General features: G+C 45.8%; 1 protein-coding gene across 5 annotated transcripts in view; it reads left to right on the top strand.

The window, feature by feature from the left end:
- Spg11 (SPG11 vesicle trafficking associated, spatacsin) overlaps positions 1-20,870 on the top strand; it is a 73,352-nt gene that overhangs the window by 43,378 nt on the left and 9,104 nt on the right. For 3 of the 5 annotated variants that reach the window (XM_017591740.3, XM_039104972.2, XM_039104973.2), the window contains 16 exons: positions 902-1,061; positions 1,399-1,650; positions 2,856-3,056; positions 3,906-4,013; positions 5,064-5,226; positions 8,741-8,955; positions 9,530-10,277; positions 14,814-14,971; positions 15,657-15,855; positions 16,173-16,310; positions 16,453-16,586; positions 17,177-17,284; positions 18,918-19,086; positions 19,340-19,428; positions 19,608-19,763; positions 20,587-20,738. In XM_017591740.3, coding sequence (XP_017447229.1) covers positions 902-1,061; positions 1,399-1,650; positions 2,856-3,056; positions 3,906-4,013; positions 5,064-5,226; positions 8,741-8,955; positions 9,530-10,277; positions 14,814-14,971; positions 15,657-15,855; positions 16,173-16,310; positions 16,453-16,586; positions 17,177-17,284; positions 18,918-19,086; positions 19,340-19,428; positions 19,608-19,763; positions 20,587-20,738 — 3,150 coding nt within the window. Of the gene's footprint in view, positions 1-901; positions 1,062-1,398; positions 1,651-2,855; positions 3,057-3,905; positions 4,014-5,063; positions 5,227-8,740; positions 8,956-9,529; positions 10,278-14,813; positions 14,972-15,656; positions 15,856-16,172; positions 16,311-16,452; positions 16,587-17,176; positions 17,285-18,917; positions 19,087-19,339; positions 19,429-19,607; positions 19,764-20,586; positions 20,739-20,870 lie in introns of those variants that run through there. The other 2 variants (NM_001415924.1, XR_005501873.2) reach the window with 2 other exon arrangements.

Here is a 20,870-nt window from a genome sequence, read left to right as displayed (position 1 = left end):
TTTTTACATTTTTTGTATCACAGCCTCACGCATGCTAAGCATGTGGTCTGCAACTCGGTGATCCTTCCTACTCTTGTTGAAAGGGTTTTGTTTGTTTGTTTTGTTTTGGGATTTTGTTGTTGTTGCTGCTGTATTGGTTTTTTAAGACAGGGTTTCTCTGGGTAGCCCTGGCTGCCCTTGGAACTCATTGTATAGTAGACCAGGCTGGCCTCCAACTCAAAGACCTACTTGTCTCTGCTTGAGTGCTGGGATTGAAGGCATGTGCTACCACTGGGCAGGCTTGCTTCTTTTTTTTTTTTTTTAAAGAGGGTATGCTCTGGTTAATTTATTTAATTTTTGCTAATCTCCAAAAAAAAATTTTTTTTTTTGGTTCTTTTTTTCAGAGCTGGGGACCGAACCCAGGGCCTTGCGCTTCCTAGGCAAGCGCTCTACCACTGAGCTAAATCCCCAACCCCTAATCTCCAAATTTTAAAACTAGATCTGTATTATAGGTGTATGTGTGCATGCACATGCATGTGTGTGTGTATATATGTGTGTGTACAGGTGCACACATATGTGTCCCGGTGCCCATGGAAGCCAAAGATGCTGACTCCCTGGAACTAGAATTGCAGGGTGTTGCAAGCTGCTAAAGTGGGTGCTGGTAACCAAATCTGGTTCCATGCAGGAGCAGTAAACTCTCTCACCCCGAGTCATCTCTCTGCTCCCGCTAAAGCTAGACATTAGTTATTTATTTCAGTTGTTTGAGGCAGGGACTCACTATGTAGCCCTGCCTGGCCTGGAACTCCCTCTATAGACCAGGCTGGCCTTGAATTTCTAGATATCCCCTGCCTCTGCCTGTCTGCCTTACAGCTATATTTTAATGATTTTTCCTTCTGCTTTCCATTCCTAATTTTAATTATAGGTTGTCCAGCGAATCCAGCAGCCAGTGGTCATTAGTGTTACAGTTCTGCATGCTCCATGATATGAAACTGAGCGTGTCCTACCTTAGAGAATGTGCCAAAGCAAATGATTGGCTGCAGTTTCTGGTTCACAGCCAGCTCCATAACTACCACCCAGAAGAGGTAAACCACACTTCCAGGACTGCGTTCTCCACGATTGTCTGCTCGAGACCCACATTTGCTGAGTCTTTAGCCTAGTATCAGGCAAGTGGGTAATCATTGGAATAGATGTGGACAACTTTCCAGGATTCTAGGCTGAACATGGACATTTACTCAAATTCCCTTAAAAACAACCAACTAAGGTCTGTAATCTCAGTCTATGGAGACTGAGGAGGCAGGATTGCAAGTTCTAGGCCACCCTGGGCCAGATAGCTGGATGTTATAACAAACAAGTCGGAAAAGGTTGTAAAAACTCACTCTGTGAAAAGAAGCATTGAGTGTGTTCTAATCGTCATTCCAGGTGGAAACCCTGCTTCAGTATTTCAGTCCTGTCCTTCAGAGTCACTTGAAGCTGGCTTCTGAGAAACTGTCATCAGGGTCCATCTCTAAGGACGACAGCTGCCTCCAGGAACTCCAGAAAAACAAAGAAACAAGTGATTTCTTTGAAATTCTCCACCGGTGCTCGGATGAGTCAGCTTCCTGGTGCTGGCTCCTGGCTGAAGCAGTGAGACATCGGGTTCCCATCCTCAGTGTCCTGGCCTCGTGTATCCAGGTGAGGGGCATGAGAAGCCTAAGGAGCCAGAAGCAGCAGGACAGGCGGAGGAGCGGGCACTGCACAGGACGCTTGTGCCCCCCCTGCTTGATGGCCTAGTCAGGACGATGGCAGACTGGAGACTCACCTGCCGTAAGCTGAGACCCTGTCTCGGATGGCTTAGTAGTTATGAGCAGACACTGCTCTCACAGGACCTGAGTTTGGTTCCCTGCACCCATATTTGGTGGCTCACAGCCACTTTTAACTCAAGTTTCAGTGGCTTCTGGGCTTCATGAGCACCAGCACTCACATGCACATACCCACCCAGACACTCAGACACGTAATTAGAAATCACGTGAGTCTTTAAAATGCCAGACAACAACTACAAAAAAGAACAAAACAAGGACAAGTAAGATGGCTACAGGCACAGCCCTTTGCCACCAAACCTGACCACCTCAGTTTGATTCCTGGGACTCATATGATGGAAGGAAATAGCTGACTGCCACAGGTTGTCCTCTGACCTCCACACATGCCCCATGACATGTGTGGGCATGCACACACATGAATAAGTAAATCAACCAGGGCTGGAAAGTAGTTAAGAGTGCTTATCACTCTTATGGAAAACCAGAGGTCAGTGCTCAGAACTGCTTGTTATTCTGGCTCTAGGGGATCCATTATTGTCTTCAGGCCTCCATGAGCATCAGACACATGGGCTCATACACAGAGTTAAAGCAGAGAGCAAGAAAAAAAGGAAGAGGGGAAGGGAAGCAAGCAAGCAGCGGGCTGGGAGAGACCTGTCGTAGCTACTGGGGACAATTGTGAAGTTCCTACACTTGCTTCCAAGGTCACTGAAAATGTCTACGCTTCCAGACCTCAGGCTGTCTATCCACTAAGGTGTCCCCTGACGCTAGTGAAGCCTGTGGTGGGGACTTGGTCCCTGGCTGGCCCTTGGGAGGGTGCTCTCATGGGCAGGCATCCTCCTCTTCCTTAGCATCTTGTTGGGGAAGGGATTCTCACAAGCTAATTCCAGCTAGTGTGGCCTTGGACCGCCACATTCTTCAGGGCAGTTCGTGCACGTCCCTTGCTTATTCATCAGGTTGTGTCCTATTTGGAAGCTTTCTGGACAGAGTGACCTCTTCTAAGCAGGGGGTGCCTATCTGTGCCTTTTGTGCATCTGTGTAATCGAGGCCCAGTTCCTTCATTTTGAAACTCTTATCCAATGGTAGGGTGCCAGTGCTGTCCCCTGTCTCTGTGTTTGGATTGTCACCTCTGTGGAGGACAAGGTTGCAGCTGAAGCAATAGAACACATTCAGATCTCTGTAGAGGACCATCATTGGAGCCTCGAGGACCTGTCCATTATCTGGAGAACTGTATTGACAAGACGGAAGATCCACACTCTCATCCGAGGCTTCCGGCTTTTCATTAAGGTATTTTACACATACATATATGCATTCACGCTCACGAGCTCGCACACACTTCAGACATTCCAGAACCTCATATGTTCATATATATGTTCATGTCAACATAGCATTCCTTATTATCAGACCTGGATTTTTTTTAAGTCAACAAGAGATGCTAATGGTAATAGAACAGTGTGTGTGTGTGTGTGTGTGTGTGTGTGTGTGTGTGTGTGTGTTTGTAGTTTAATATTTGGTATCAAGCCCAAGGGCCTTTGAGATATACTGCATTTATTTAGCACAGTACTTTATATGAGTTCTTTATTAAGTTCTCACAACAGTGTGTGTGTGTGTGTTAGGAAGTGGCATTACCCTATTCTACTGACTAATAAGTAGTAACTAAAGCTCACATAACTCAGACCACACAGATTCAAGTGCTTTATAGGCACTCTTACAGATTATAGTCATCATTTCTATTCCAAAAATCTTCTTTTCTGGCCTAACAACCCCACCAAAAACCATCTAGTTGATAGCACAGAGACCAGTAAGAGGGCAGGTTACTGGTGCTTTTATTGCCTCCAGGAACGTTTGTTGGGGCCACAGCGCTGCCTAGTGGAAGGTTTGTAGAGTAACAAGAAATGGATTTGTTGGGCTGGGGATTTAGCTCAGTGGTAGAGCGCTTACCTAGGAAGCGCAAGGCCCTGGGTTCGGTCCCCAGCTCCGAAAAAAAAAAAAAACCAAAAAAAAAAAAAAAAAAAAAAAGAAATGGATTTGTTAATTTTTTTCCCCAAAAGGAAATAACACATGAAACTTAATTTGATTCTGCCGTTATTAATAGAATTTGTATTCTGGATTTTCTGATTTTACCATTCTTCAAAGGATTCCCCACTTCTCTTGATTATGGAAATGTATGAACTGTGTGTGTTCTTCAAGAACTACGGAAAAGCCAAAGTTAAGCTTGTGGAGTTCCAGAAAAGCCTTGAAATGGTAGGCTGGAGTTGGAGCGCCCTCCTCTCCCATCTGATGGTGGTTGGCACGCCTTTGGCTGGTGGGTGGCGTGGGGAAGCAGCACACAATGGCTGTACCACATGGCTGACAGTGAGTCACTGTGTCATTTCAGAGAAGCCAGGCGGGTGGCATTGTGACTTGTAGTTGCTATAAATAACAGTGTCACGTCATGTGCTACTGTTATGTGTCCTGGGGGTGTAGCCAAACTTAGCAGGGCCAATACCAATGGTCCCTGCTGTGGACGCCAAGGAGAGAGGGGCACTCCATGGACACATTTTGTCACATATGCGATGGCTCTTGACAGTGAAGAAGAAGGGTATCTTCACTAAGACACCTCTCTATTTACCATGAGAGGACACTTTTGTTGTTGTTTTGAACCATTAAGATGTCTCGGCAGGCTTGCCTCAAAAGCTTGACAACCTGAGTTCCACCCCAGAACGCAGGTGGAAAGTAGAGGGAGGGACCAGCACCTTAAAGCTGTCACGTGACCCACACCACATATCTCTCACAGAGTAAATAAAGTAGGAATATTTTTAGTATTTTTAAAAAGAAAGAAAAGGTCTACTCAGTGAGAGTTTGAGAGACATTGTGTTGCTCTGTACCACAAGCTGACCTGGAACCTGGAATTCTCATCTTACTCAGCAGAGATAATAAAGTCTTTCTAAGAAATCTTCAGACTATGAATTTAAATCTTCTGGGCTCAAATATCAGCCCAGACCCCTTCTGGGAAGCTGCCAAGTGAAATATGATTGGTTGGTTTCACAGTAGCACACAGGGGAGTGAATTTGATAGGAGGAGGGATTTAATCCCAGAACCGGTGTTCCCAGTGCTTGGCACATAGCCCCCTGTACCAGCGCTTCCTCAGCGCCTCCTGCCATTCTGTCAGGCTCAGATGCTGCTTTTGTGAGAGGCCCATGAGAGTACTATGAGGCCTTAAGAAGGTTTTGACTTTCTCGGTCCCAGACTTGGGGTTCTGCTTTTCATTCCTGCAAACTGTTCTCTCTGAGCCTTTGTTGTTGTTGTCCCCAGCTTGACACAGTGGCTACTCGGGTCCTTCCTGTCATACCTGCCACGTGGATGAGGGAGCAGGTGTGCTTCCTTTTGAAACTTATGCCACAGCAGTGCGAGACACAGTATGAGCTGCAGAAAGTCCTCCAACTGTTTGTCGGGATGGAGCAGCTCTTCTCCGATGGTAAGAGGCTCTGAGGCTGCTGCCAAGTTGTTAGTTCTTCATGTCTTGGAATTATTTTTGGAGAACAGTCAGAATATCAGAATGCAAGGATAGAGAACAGAACCCTGACATCCATAAACTGATCGTGAAGAGGTCATCTGTAATGGTAGCAGCTACTGTGTTGCAACCAGTCTTTTCTTTTTCTTTTATTCAAATGTTATCCCCTTTCCCAATTTCCCCTCTAGAAATCCCCATCACACACCCACAACCCCTGCCTTCACGAGGGTGCTCCCCCACCTACTCCCTCCGTCCTCTCTGCCCTGGCATTCCCCTACACTGGGGCATCGAGCCTTCCCAGGACCAAGGGCCTTTCCTCCCATTGATGTCTGACAAGGCCCATTCTCTGCTATATATGCAGATGGAGCCATGGGTCTGTTCATGTGCACTCTTTGGTTGGTGGTTTAGTTCCTGGGAGCTCTGTGGGGTCTGATTGGTTGATGTTGTTCTTCCTATAGGGTTGCAAAGTCCCTCAGTTACCTCAGTCCATTCTCTAACTCCTCCATTGGGGACCCTGTTCTCAAGTCAATGGTTGGACGTGAGCCTCTGCCTCTGTATTTGTCAGGCTCTTGCAGAGCCTCTCAGGAGACAGCTATATCAGGCTCCTGTCAGCAAGCACTTCTTAGCATCTGCAATATTGTCTGGGTTTGGTGACTGCATGTAGGATAGATCCCCAGATGGGGCAGGCTCTGGATGGCCTTTCCTTCAGCCTCTGCTCCACACTTTGTCTCCATATTTACTCCTGTGAGTATTTTGTTTCCCCTTCTAAGTACTCAAGCTTCCACACTTTTGTCTTTCTTCTTGAGTCATGTGGTCTGTGAGTTGTATCTTGCATATTCCGAGCTTTTGAGCTAATATTCACTTATCAGTGAATGCATACCATGTGTGTTCTTTTGTGATTGGGTTATCTCACTCAGGATATTTTCTAGTTCTATCCATTTACCTGAGAATTTCATGAAGTTACTGTTTTTAATAGTTGAGTAGTCCTTCTAAGAAGTTGACACGTGGTCACACACGAACACGCATGCACGCACCCACTCATGAGCCTCTGTACACCTCAGTATCATCCCGTCTGGCAGGTAACTCTAATATGTCCTTATTGATCATGGCCACAAACCTTGTTTCAGAAATAATAATTAACTGTGAACATTTTAGAAACAGTTTGTCTGCCTGTCTTTCTGTGGGCTCCCCAGACACTGGCACTCTCTGACTGTTGGCAGTTATATCAAACTGATGCCGTCCTCCTCTGTCGTACTTGTTCAGGACTTGGAAGTTGTTGCCCCATCCAGTTCTGCTGTTCTGAGACGCTTACCACAGTTAAATGTCACAGTGAACCTCACAGACGCTCAGCTGAAGGGCTCAGATCTGCACAGAGCACTGACAGAGTGCAGCGTAGGCTCCACGTTTTATGACTGAAAGTAAAAAGGGTATTTCTAAGAAGCAGCATTATGGGATGGCACTGGCTGTGGCAGTGTGCTGGTTAGTGTGCAGTCTGGGAAGAGGGAGTCTCAGAGCAATTGCCTGGATCAAATCGGCCTGTGGTCGTGGCTGTGAGGATGTCTTGGCTGTTGATTGATGTGGGAGGTCCAGCCCACTGTGGGCAGACGGCCCTGGGCTAAGAGAGCCAGGAGAGGACTCTGAGGCCAAGGAGAAAGCAAGTAAGCAGTACCCTCCAGCTTTCCGCCTCAGTTCCTGCCCCATCTCCCTCAGGGCTGGAAGGTTACCTGGGGGTGTAGGCCAAAATAACCCTTTTTCTCCCAGCTTGCTCTGGGAGATTTCACAGAAAAACAAACTGTAACTTAAATGCTACAAGCACAGATATGCTTTTTTAAGGTAGGTATTTTACTTCTGTAATTCTTGTTACCTGAGAGGCTTAGGCAGCAAGATCTAAGGCCAGTGTAGGCTCCATAGCAATACTGTGCCTCAAAAAAGAAATGCAAACCAAAAATCCCCACTCATGTTGGCCTATGATGCTATGTGGCTGTTGTGTGGTGTGTCCAATCTCTAGAACTACCTAAATCAGAGTGCCATTCTACTAGTAACACAGAAAAGCCTACATGGGATGTTTCTCATGCTCTTCCCTTGTAACTAGACATGCATGGGCCTTACATAATACCAATTAGAAGGAGGAGCAAAACCAGCCACACAAAAGTATTGGCGGAGGGCTGGAGAGATGGCTCAGTGGTTAAGAGCACCCGACTGCTCTTCCAGAGGTCCTGAGTTCAATTTCCGGCAACCACATGGTGGCTCACAACCATCTGTAAAGAGATCTGATGCCCTCTTCTGGTGTATCTGAAGACAGCTACAGTGTACTTGTATTTAATAAATGAATAAATCTAAAAAATAAAAAAAAGAAAAAAAGAAAAAGAAAGCATCACATTCAGTTTAAAAAAAAAAAAAAGTATTGGCGGAGAATCCTTGCTGTGTTTGTCTGTTTTGCAATGCTGAGCATCAAAGAGATACCAGGGAAAGTATAGCTGGGTCTCCCTGTGTTCAGTAAATATCAGATGGAATTAATAGTGCTCCCCTTTGAGTGGACTGTGTGGCAGCCACGCCTGAGGGCTGGCAGGACAGTTGCAGCTGTCCTGCATGCACGTCTCTATCCAGATGATCTTGTACTGAGTGAGCGAATGACCAAACAAACTTGATGGATGGAAGAACAAATGAGAGAAGCAAAACATGCGTAGTGCGCACGTGCGTGCACGCACACACACACACACACACACACACACACACACACACACACACACACACACACAGGAGGGGGGGGGGCGAGCCTGAGTCATTGTCTCCAAGATTAGCAGATTGCTTTGATATTGAAGAGCTCCATTCTGAGACACTTAACAGCATGGTAGCTCACACCTATAATCCCAGTGCCCAGAAGGCTGAGGCAGGAAGATTGTCACGAGATGCAGGGCAGTCTGGACTACACAGTAAGATCCTGTCTAATAAAAAGTTCTTAGAGCAGGGTGAGCAAGTTCAGCCCAACTTTGACTAAAGTATATGCACACACTCACTCACACACATATGCATACCTACACACACATACCACATACTACATACACTCACATATATATATACACTGAACATGCTAAATGCCATAATATTTTCATATATACACAGGTACATTTATATACATACATACATACGTGTCCAAATGGCATTTAGCATTTTGAGTATGTAAGGAACTTCCCTTTCGGCTTCTGTGGTCAGTCAAAATGGATTTGTTTTTACAGGATACACGGCATGCACCCATAATCTCAGCACTTGGAAGGTAGAGACAGAAGAGTCAGGAGTTCAGGGCTTCCCTTAGCTATATGATGAGTTCAAGACCAGCCTGGCCTCTGAGCTACCCTGTCTTAAAAAAAGGAAGGAAGGAAAAGAAAGGCCCATGTTTCTCCTTTAGGCACACTGGTGTCCCCTGCCACTCTGTCACACCACAGCACTGCTGTGTAACTGCACCCTCTCTCCTGCACAGGGCCAGACGTGCAGAAGCTGTATCGGCTCAGCCAAGTACTGAAGGACACACCTATCACCATCAGCCCTGCAGTCATTTCCAGCTACAGCACTGAGAGTTTGCAGCGTGAGTGTAGATCTATTTTGGAGAAGCTAAAGGCAGATGGACAGTTTGCTGTGGCCAGGAGAGTGGCAGAATTAGCATCCCTGCCTGTGGACGGCTTGGTGATTGAACAGGTATGTCTTTTAAGTTACTCAGACTCCTAACAGAACCAATGGGATGCAGTCCACAGGCAGTGGGCCCTTTCCACACACTGCTTCAGAGTATGCTTTTGATATGTTGACAAGCATATATTTTGACATAAGCATAGTCGGTAGAACAGTGGTTCTCAGCCTGTGGGTCGTGACCCCATTGGAGGTCGCATACCTGATATTTACATTACAGTTCATAACAGTAGCAAAGTTACAGTTATGAAGTAGCAAGAAAAATAATTTGTGGTTGGGGGACAGTTGCCGTAACAGGAGGAACTGTAGTAAAGGGCCCCAGCATTTGAGAGCCACTGCTGTAGAGTAGGCCCCAGCTGTTTGCTTTTGAATGGGGTAACTGTAAGGTGGCTCTCTGACTCTCAGGTGTACTGAGAGTTGTTTTCATACCAGCTTTCATGTAGTTGCATCCAGCACCCTCTGCAGCCCAGGTTCGTCTGCACTGTAATTACATCTGCTTACAGCCGGCTTGTGCTTAGGCAGCATTAATGTCTGTGATGATGCTTCTGACCCAGGCAAGGCTGAAGTCTGCTCTGTTCGATTTCAGTTAACGCAGGAAATGCAAATGCTAACACACACCCAGCAGTGGTCCCTGAAACAAGCAAGACTTGACTTCTGGAGAAAATGCCATGAAAATTTTAAGAAAAACTCTGTTTCAAACAGAGCAGCCTCTTCCTTCTTCTCCAGCCAAGCCCCGGAGGCGAGTGAGCACCCTGCTGAGCAGGGCAGCCTTGAGGAGCGCCATCTGCTGCTCACTCTGGCGGGCCACTGGCTTGCCCAAGAAGAGCCAGTTCCCGTGGAGGAACTGGAGGAGCTGGAGAAACAGATTTGGCTCTGCCGCATCGCCCAGCACACATGTGGAGGGGCTGAAGAAGAAACCAAGCCCAGCCTCTCGCAACACAAGTTGGCCCCTGCTGAACTTTCTTCTGATAGCTCAGCCAGTGAGTTCTCCTTCTCCAAGCTTGCTGCTTTGAACACATCCAAATACTTAGACCTTAATGGTCTTCCATCCAAGGAGATGTGTGAGAACACACTGGAACACAGAGAGCAGGAGTCACTGAACACTTTGATTGGGCAGCTGCTGGATGGTGGCTGTGTGCATGAAGCGAGCAGAGTGTGCCGGTATTTCCGTGTCTATAGTCAGGATCTAGTGCTGCTGCTGCACTGCAGAGCCTTGGCCTCCGCAGAGGCCAGCATGGAAGATCTGCACTCAGAGATCCGTGCCCTCCTCTCAAATGCCACACTACCTGAGGACCTGGAGAGCCCTGGCGTCCCTCTTCGGAAAGTCCATAGCAGTAAGTAAAGGAGAGGCCACCGCTGTCCTCTTTGCCACATAGTGCTGGTGATGGCTCCAAGACTGAGGTCCCCTTGGGATGTCATACTTACACTGCATTAACGAGACAGTGCCTCTCCTCAGGTAGTCCGTAAGCAGCCAACAAAGTAACACCTGCTTCTGAACTAGCTTAGAGATGAGGGAGAGGAGTCCATCTCATCTGACTGGTACAAGCTAGCACTGGGGACTCGAGCAGATGAGTTTGAGGCCAGCCAAAAGCTACATAATCAAACTACCTCACAACAAAGACAAAACTATAAACACCCAGTCAATGCGAGCCCTATCTTTAATCTCAACACTTAGGAGGCAGAGGCAGGTGGATTTCTGTGAATTGAAGGCCAGTGTGATCTACATAGCAAACTCCAGCACAGCCAGGTCTAGGAAGAAAAGAAAAAGTTGATATAAAACGCATGCACCTTGCAGGGAACCAGCTTGGTTCCCAGCATCTGTCCAATCAGGTAGTTCACAACCCCCTTACCTGTGGCTCCAAGGGACCCAGCAGCTTCTTCCCTTCCTGCGCAGACACACACTCATGCACACTCCACCCAGAGTTAAAGTCGAATCTGTGGAAAGGTGTATAGTCAGATACTGCCAGCACACAGGGTAGGCTTCTGTGCTCGGTGTATCATCTGACCTCCTCGAGCTGGGTCCTCTACATCCACAATGGAGAGCTCTTGCCTCTGCTTTCTCATGCTGGCTGGGCTAAAGCTGCGTAGCTACTGGGCTTGGGAGGAGCGCCTTTCCCTCCATCTGAGAGTCCCCATGGGAAGACGCTCACTTTGCTCTTAATTTAGGGATCTATTTTGATCATCACAGTGCAGTTTGACATTGTGTGTGTTTCGGCACCTGTTGGTTTTATCATGTCATGTCCTTCTTTAAACTATTAATATGATTAGACATGTTTAATAATTTTTTAAAAACATTGACCCAACTTTGCATTTCCAGGGTAAACTCTTCTTGACACTATCCTTTTTGATTAATATAGCTGTAATTGATTTAGCTCTTTTGTTTATATTTATGTTCTTAAGGAATATCTTAATAATTTATTGATTTTTTTTTTGAAACAGGGTTTCTCTGTGTATCCTTGGTTGCTCTAGAACTCACTCTGTAGACCAGGTTGACCTTGAACTCAAAGATCCTACTGCCTCTGCCTCCCTGATAGGATTAAAGACATGCGCCACCACACCCAGCTGTAATTTAATTCTTAAAAAGTAGTTTTTGGCAGTTGGGGATTTGGCTCAGTGGTAGAGCGCTTGCCTAGCAAGTGCAAGGCCCTGGGTTCGGTCCCCAGCTCCGAAAAAAAGAATAGAAAAAAAAAGTAGTTTTTGTCTGTTTTTCCCTTTTAAAAATTGGGATAATACTGGTATCATGAATTGGAAATTATACTGTCTTTTATTTCTAGAAAACATCTTTCTCACGTACACACACACCCCAATCCCTCCCAAGATCTCATGTAGCCTGGGCTGACCTTTAACTCTCTGTGTACCTGATGATGGTGGAGCCCTGGTCCTCCTGCTCTCAAGTGCTTGGATTGACTGAGGCATGAGCCATCATGGCTGGCTTAATGTTATTAACTCGAATTCTTAGTAGAATTTACCAATATAGCCATCTGAATCTGGATGCTTATTTTAGAATATTTAAAATTATGAATTCCTTTTTCCCCCAACTATAAAGGTTATCTTTTGGATGAGTTTGGTAGTTTGGTAGAGGAAACCTTTTATTTTCTGTTTTTCACTGTATATATATATATATATATATATATATATATATATATATATATATATATATATATATATATATATATATCTGTGCACCACACATGTGCCTGGTGCCCCAGAGGATGCCAGAAGACAGTATTGGATCCAGTGGAAATAGATTAGACAGATGTGAATCACCATGTGGATTCTGGGAATTAAACTGGGGTCTTGGAAGAGCAGCCAATGTTCTTAACTGCTGAGCCATTTCTTCAGACCTTCACCTTTTTTTTTAATTGGATATTTTTTTATTTACATTTCAAATGTTATTCCCTTTCCCGGTTTCCCAGACACAAGCCCCCTATCCCATCCTCCTCCCCTTCTTCTATAAGGGTGTTCCCCTCCCCATACATCCTCCCTTCTGTGTCCCCCCCCAACATTCCCCTATACTGGCGATCAAACCTTGGCAGGACCAAGGGCTTCTCCTTCCATTGGTACCCAACAAGGCCATCCTCTGCTACATATGCAGCTGGAGCCATGGGTCAGTGCATGTACAGTCTTTGGGTAGTGGTTTAATCCCTGGGAGTTCTGGTTGGTTGGCATTGTTCTTATGGGGTTGCAAGTCCCTCAGCTCTTTCAATCCTTTCTCTAACTCCTCCAGTGGAGGTCCCATTTTCAGTTCAGTGGTTTGCTGCTAGCATTTGCTTCTGTATTTGACGTGCTCTGGCTGTGTCTCTCAGGAGACATTTATATCCGGTCCCTTTCAGCATGCACTTTTTAGCTTCATCAATCTTATCTAGTCTTGGTGGCTGTATATATAGGGTACACATGTGGGGCAGGCTCTGAATGGCCGTTCCTTCAGTCTCTGCTCCAAACTTTTGTCTCCATATCCTCTCCTATGAATATTTTTGTTCCCCCTTTTAAGAAGTGACACACCCACACTTTGGTCATCCTTCTTCTTGAGCTCCATGTGGTCTGTGGATTGTATCTTGGGTAGTTCGAGCTTTTGGGCTAATATCCACTTATCAATGAGTGCATACTATGTGTGTTTTTCTGCTTTGCCTCCTTTTTGACAAGAGGATCTATGTAGCTCTGCCTGTCCTGGAACTCACTAGGTAGACCACATGTATATCTGTGTGTCATGTATATCCAGTGTCCTCATTGGCCAAAAGATAGTGTTGAGGCCCTGGAATAGGAGTTAGGGTCAGTTCTGAGCTGCCAGCTGCCATGGGGGTTATTAGAAATTAAACCTCTCTACAGAAAGCAATATGGATTTACCTCCTCCCAACCTGACCCACTCTCGATGCTATATAACCTCTACCATCACTGCCAAGAGATGGCGTGGATGCCAGGGCAGGGGAGAGTGGGCACAGAAGGGGCACTTCCTAACTTCAAACTGGCACTAGTTTGCTTGAATGGTCTTGTGTACACACACACACACTTGAAGGATCTCTCCTCCACCTCAGTTCTAGGTTTCTAGAGATTCTTAGCTAGGGAGATACCAGTTCTGGTCATCTTCAGTTTGCTTGTGGTTCTACTTCTCAGGTTCCTCATGCAGCCACTGCATGGCTAGGTTTCATACGGCAGGAGCTGAGTGGCAGAACAGAGTGGAGTGAGCTAGTCCATCTTACTAGAACTGTGCTCATAGGGAGGACGGATGGGAACAATGTGATCTGAGCTGTGTGCTTCCTTTCCTTTCTTCACCACCATCTGATTTGGTTTTGTTCTTTGTGTTTTGAGACATAGCCCTTGTCGGCCCCCAACTAGAGGACTTGATCTTCCTACTTCTAAGTGCTGGGATTCCAAGAGTGCCCTCCCATACCCTGCTTTGCTTTTAAAGTCTATGGTTTTACACTTAAGCTGTTTTTTTTCTGTTTATTTGTATCCTAGACTGGTCTGGAATTCACTGTATGACTGGCAGTGCTTTTGAATTTACAGAGTGCTGGGGTTACAGGCTTATGCCACCACGCCTCCCTATGTGAAGCTGGGACTAGAGCTCAGGGCTTCATGCATACCAAGCAAGCACTCAGCTGTGTGAACTAAATCTGCTCAGCGTAACAAGTGAGAGTACACCCACACAGAATGTGAAAAGTAAACTCAATGCCGTCTTCTCAAAACTCCCAGAATGCTTTCTTTTGCTTGCCTGGTGTATGGTATGTTATTTTCTGCATGCCCAGCAAGCACATACATGTTTCCCATCAGCATGCACCAATAGGCTCTGTAATGGGGAAAGATTATTCTGAGTAGATGTACCATAGTTTAACAGTGCTTTATTGATAGTAAAATCCTGTGTTGCACAAATAGGTCTGGGATGGTGGCTCACAAGTACTTGAGAAGCTGAAGCAGGAAAATCATGTTGAACTTTAAGCCAGCCTGGGCTACAAAATGAGTTCCAGGCCCACTAGGGCTAAGAATGAGATGCTCAGAGACAAAAAGAGAAGAACAAAGTGTTACACATTCTACATTTTTCCTGGTAGACCTTTTACCAAAAGTAAAGAAACATTTCTCTCATTTCAGACTAAGGCTTTACTTGGGATTTCTACAGTGCTGGTGCTGAACCTAAGGCCTTTTAGAAATGCTAGGCAAGCACTCTGCACTGAGCGAGACATCTTGGTACTAATCTCTATGGCATGCAGAAAGCTTCAAGCCTGAGATGATGGGTTTCCTTAAGGGTGGTGATGAAAGTTTTAAGTGAGACTCTGTCAGAAGTGGCCTTAGGACCAGATGCATCATGGGAATTCAGTAAAGGGAGCTTTTCAAAGTGATGAAGTCATGGGGAGAGGCCACCCTAGAACTCCCTTCAGACATGTGTTTGCTTTCAGCTTCGAGTTTGGACAGTCTGTCATTTGCGATGGTACCACCTACTGATGAAGTGGCCAGGAGTCTCCAAACTCTCATAAGCAGGTGCCTCCATGGGAAGGATTACTGTCGGCAGGTCCTCTGTCTGTATGAACTTGCCAAGGTATATGCCAGAGGGGATCCCCAAAGAAGTACTGTCTGAGGGAGGAGGGACGTTGGGGGAAAATGCCACTCCAGTGCAGTCTGCCCAGAAAGGTAGGGCAAGATCACTTCTATGGGTTCCTGGCTCTTCTCTATAATGGATTGAACATGACTTCCTTCTAGACTTCATGCCTACAATTTTACTTTATAACTTGAGTGAACATTACACATAACGTGATGCACACAAAGACAAGACAGCAGGTGTGGTTGGATTAGTCCTTCAATCCCAGCACTTGTGACACTGAGACAGGAGTTTGAGGCCAGCCTGGGCTGTGTAGCGAGACCTTGTCTCCTCTTTCATCATCTTACTCCAAAAATATCCACAGCAGACAGGCTTTGTGTGTGGCCCTATGCTGAGAAACAGAAAGTGCAAGAATGTGAGGGAAACAGGGCCAAGGTCTCAAAGAAGACTGTGGTGTCTGGAAGCTTAGCTTCAGCTCCAGGATAAGCATTTCATTCTATTCCTCTCCTCTGTATAATTGAAAAGATCAGTGTTCCACAGGTGACTAACCTGACTTGGTGAAAAACAGGACTAGAAGGCACTTCTGAGGTACTGGGATTGCTAAAATCAGGCAGTAGTGGCCTGTCCATACATTTCCCACTTTTTGTTTCTAAATATGACTCTGCTCCTGTTTTCTTCCTCTTAGGAGTTGGGCTGTTCCTATGGAGATGTTGCTACCAGGGACAGTGAAGCCATGCTCCGAGCAATCTTGGCTTCTCAGCGGCCTGACCGATGCAGACAAGCCCAGGTCTTCATCAACACCCAGGGCCTTGAACCAGACACTGTGGCTGAACTTGTGGCTGAAGAGGTGACACGAGAGCTACTGACCCCATCAGAGGGAGCAGGTGCCCAGCTCTTCAGACCTCACCAACCTCAGACAGCATTCTTAGTCCTCACTGTGAAAGATTTGAATGTTACAGTCATACACTACCTGCATGGTTGCCCTTTCAAGACTGCATATTATTAAAAAATCCTTTACAATCAATATTGTTCTATATTGATCATGGTTATAACAGTTCTGCCTCTGAAGTAATGCCCCTGTCCCATAAAGCCAGCTAGAAAGAGTATAGGATTGCCTCCTGCTGCCAGGCCTGGGCAGAGTGGGCCTTCTGCAGTTCTCTCATGGTAGACTCAGTGCCTGTTTCCACATCTTTCCATGCAGGAGAAAAGCAGCCTTTCAACCTAGCAGAGGAAAGCCAGACATTTCTTCAGCTAACTGCTTTGTGTCAAGACCGTACATTGGTAGGCATGAAGTTGTTGGACAAGATTCCATCTGTCCCCCATGGGGAGCTGTCATGCAGTAAGTCCTTATAATTAAAACTCTTGTGCTGTTGTAGTAACGTCAGACTGTTTTTGCTATTTGTTTACGATGAGCGCTCTCACCTCCCTGCCAAGCAGGTCCACGGTAGGTACAAGTCCGTCTTACTCATGTCCTACCACAGCCACAGAGCTCCTGATCCTGGCCCATCACTGCTTTACCTGTGCGTGTTACATGGAGGGCATCATCAGAGTCCTACAGGCTGCCCGGATGCTTACAGATAACCACTTGGCTCCCAATGAGGAGTATGGATTGGTGGTGAGTAGTCCCCTTAAACCTACCATCATCCTGAGGCAGCTTTGAAAAGAAACAGACAAGGCCCCCCAGCTGATAGGGTCTCTGGATCCCTTATCTACTGGATTACTGGCCAGGGAGCCCAGGCCTCTCTTCCTGGTTGATTTGTTAAAATCAGTGTCTCAAAAGAGCAAAAAGCAAGATGTTCCTGTCATTTACCTTCTTGGTACAAAGGGACGTCAACTTTCTAGGGAAAGAACCCTTTCTCCCCTTAACAAGGTTCAGGCATGACCTGTAAATGAAGGGCTCAAGCTCCTATGTCTCCCCAAATGCTGACCCTAGTAAGTAAAATGTAGCCCACTGCAATGAGGAATGATGAGAGTGGGCAGCACCCAGAAAGGCATCATAGCAGTAGGCAGGAAGCCCGTTGAAGACATCAGAGAAAGAGTGACAGCCAATAACATCCCAAAGCATCATTCCAAATCATCCAGGGAAGCCCCAGTTGGGTGAGTGGGAAGGGATGAAGCATGGCAGCCTGCCACTAACATGTCCCTCTGGGATATTTAGTGAAGGTAGTGGTTTAACGTCAACACCTCAAATGCTCTTTCCCTCAGGTACGCCTCCTCACTGGCATTGGACGGTACAATGAGATGACGTACATATTCGACTTGCTGCATCAAAAGCATTATTTTGAAGTTCTGATGAGGAAGAAGCTAGATCCAGTAGGTGTTCAGTAGTGAGCTCCAGGGTCTGCGAGTCTCACCTGCTTTAAGGATAAATCTGTGTGGGCTCTAGGATCTTCAGGGATATCAGACGCTTCCCCTGGGTGCAAATTATCACCAGTGACTTAAGTGAGAGTTCAGACTAAGTCATGATATTTATGCTAAAAAATGAGGAAAATATTTGTCCTTCTTCACCTCAGCCTTTTACCCCTAATCTGTTTAAAAAATGCCTCTTCTGAGGAGGACATACCTCCTTGGGAGACATGCTGAAAGTAGGAGGGTAGGGAAGTTCTAGGAGTTAAGGAGGAAAAGGAATAGGATTAAAATATATTATATGGGGCTGGAGAGATGGCGCAGTGGTTAAGAGCACTGACCGCTCTTCCAGAGGTCCTGAGTTCAATTCCCAGCAACCACATGGTGGCTCACAACCATCTGTAATGGGATCTGATGCCCTCTTCTGGTGTGTCTGAAGACAGCTACAGTGTACTCACATACACTAAATAAATTAAAAAATATATATATATGTATATATATGAAAAAACTTTAGCCCCCCCCCCCCAACACACGCACACCTCAAGGTAGGAAGCAAATGCATGCTGCTGGTGACTAGGAAGCAGCCTTAGCCACAGGCCTGGCTTCAGGCTCTGGAGCTTCTCTATTCCCAGTCTGTGCTGTGACCGGAGGCGTATCACTCAGTCTTTGTTTCTAAAGCATGGGTGGGAGGGGCATGAGTTCATTTCTCCTGTCAAAAAGTAATTTTAAAAAATCTGTTAGGCCTTTCAGGATAATCCTGCTGATAGCACAGGCAAGACCTGGCAGAAGGCCAATCTTAAGGATCCCTCAAATTTTAATTGTTTTGAGGCACTTTCACACTTAGAATTATTTTAATGGCTTTTTCCTGATTACAAAAGTAATACATACTCCATATAAGACACTTAGAAATCAATACAGAAGTCCTCAGTGTTTACCATCCAGAGATAGCCATATTACCTTTCTTTGCACATGTACCCCAAAATACACCTTTTAGCAAAATTACATGTTTTGAAAATAAGAGATAATTGAGGTTCTCCTTTTATACAATGTCTACTGTGGCTATTTCCCAAGTCAAGGTAATCCTGTGTGGCATGTGTTTAGCCCTGGGTTCAGTTGGGGGGTGGGGGGAGGGAGAGAGGGACATAGTTAGTTAATGGCTACAAGATGTTCTTTGCCTTTATTTGGGGCATCCAGGTTGCTTTAATTAATATTAAGTCTGTTACATTCAGCTTCTCTAGGACAGAGTCCTAGCAAACAGACTTGTAGGTAGATGTGTGTTTTGTTTTGTTTTGTTTTTCCTTTTTTTCGGAGCTGAGGACCGAACCCAGGGCCTTTCGAGCTCTACCACTGAGCTAAATCCCCAACCCCTAGATGTGTGCTCTTAAGAGGCTCACCTTGTTGGTCAGGGAACTGTTTATGTTCCCAACAACAAGGACACCTGTTCCTGTTTCCATGACAGCTTAAGATTTTGTTGTCATTTTCATTTTATTCATTTACCTTTTGTTGGGTATTTTAAGCAGTTTATAAAACCAATGGACTCAGTTCATCCTCCCCTGTGGTCCCTGGTTGAGAACATGGATATGCTTTTTCTCCTGGGCAGACCGGCACCCTGAAAACAGCCCTACTAGACTACATCAAACGCTGCCACCCTGGAGACAGTGAAAAGCACAATATGATCGCCCTGTGCTTCAGCATGTGTCGGGAGATAGGAGAGAACCACGAGGCCGCAGCCTGCATCCAACTGAAGCTGATCGAATCTCAGCCCTGGGGTAAGGTCTTAGGAGTAAGAGTTGCAAAAAATGGCAGTTCATAGAAGCATTTGGACCCTAGGACTGAAAACGCTAAGGAGTCATCCATCAAACCCTAGTTACGTTCTATAAGGGCATACATTTCTCACCAGCCTTCACCTAAGTGTAACACACCTGCTTGTGAATATACCTCGAATGTTTGTCCCATCTAGCCTGCCATCACTGAGGGGGCCGGAGTCACTAAGCTTTGTAGCACCTGTCCTTTATTCTACAGAGGAAAGTCTCAAGGATGGAGCCCAACTAAAACAGCTCCTGCTTAAAGCCCTGACTTTGATGCTGGACGCAGCAGAGAGTTACGCAAAGGTAACCAGTGTTATTCTGGTCTGGCCTCCAGCCTTAGCACTGGCAGTATTGGGAATTACTTTGGCTTGGGCTTTTTCAAGTAAGAGGGAATGTGTAATGAATCAAGCAAAGGTCAGAGAACAGAAGGGGGAGTGACAATAAAGTTCTCCCTTCTTGTCTTTCCTCCACCTGTCCCTCAGGACTCCTGTGTGCGGCAGGCCCTGCATTGTAACCGGCTCACCAAGTTGATAACACTACAGATTCACTTTCTCAACAGTGGCCAGAACACAATGCTCATCAACTTGGGCCATCAGAAGCTAATGGACTGTATCATGACCCTACCTCGGTTCTACCAGGTAAGAACACTCTGGCCAGTATTGCCAGCATCATCCTGTGGTGTTTCACTCTTAGCCTCAGGGGTTGAGTGACTGACATTTCAGGGGTAGGGAGAGAATCAGGGCACTATTTCTCCCAATTTAGCTATTAGTAACACGAAGAGGCAATGTGAGATGGATGTGTAAGTGTTTTTAGTGATTCAGATCAAACTGAGCTCTTCACAAATGCCAGGCAAGTGCTCCACCATTGAAGGCATTCCTAGCACTATTTGATGTACATCTCTAGCACATGACTTGGGCAAAGGTTGGAGAATCTTGATGTTTGACAGTTATGGGTCAAACATCCTTTGCTTATCATCCATGGCTGTGTCATGGAATTGTGCATGCAGGTTCACACTGAGAATCAAGTCTTCCTAGAGATAGGTTCTAGCCCTTTAAAATAATAAAGGGACTGGCCAGGCATAGTGGCACACTTCTTTAGTCCCAGTACTATGGAGGCAGAGGCAGGCAGAGCTCTGTGAGAGTTCAAAGCCAGTCTGGTCCATAACCTAAGTTCTAGCTAGACAAGCAAACCCCATCTCGAAAAAAATAAAATAAAAGGTACTAATGTCTCAGCATCAGCTTCTCCCTGCTCCTCACATCTCAGCAGGTCATTGTAAGGAAGACTAAAATCAAGTTACTGCAGGAGTTTTATGGGAGGGAAATGCCAATCAACATGACTTTAAACAACTTGAGGCAGTCTCTAGCACTGTGGCCATAATTCACTGTGTGCAGGACTGTCTCCTAGACTTTGCCTTCAGTCTTCCACAGCATGGGCTCTAATGGCACCTCTCATCCTTTAAAGGCTTCTATTGTAGCTGAGGCCTATGACTTTGTTCCTGATTGGGCTGAAGTACTCTACCAACAAGTGATTCTTAAAGGAGACTTTAGTTACTTGGAAGAATTTAAGCAGCAGAAGTTACTAAAACCCAATATATTTGAAGACATTTCCAAAAAGTAAGTATTTAAAGTTGACTGTAATCCCAGCACTTGCCTCAGAAGCCCTAGTGTGTCCCAGGACAGTCAGGGCTACATAAAGAGATGGTTTTTTTTGTTTCTTTTTTAAAAAGGAAAATATTATGAGCCAGA

This window comes from Rattus norvegicus, chromosome 3, assembly GCF_036323735.1.
Source record: "Rattus norvegicus strain BN/NHsdMcwi chromosome 3, GRCr8, whole genome shotgun sequence".
In the NCBI taxonomy this organism is placed as follows: domain Eukaryota; kingdom Metazoa; phylum Chordata; class Mammalia; order Rodentia; family Muridae; genus Rattus; species Rattus norvegicus.
This window is presented reverse-complemented; position numbering and strand designations above follow the sequence as displayed.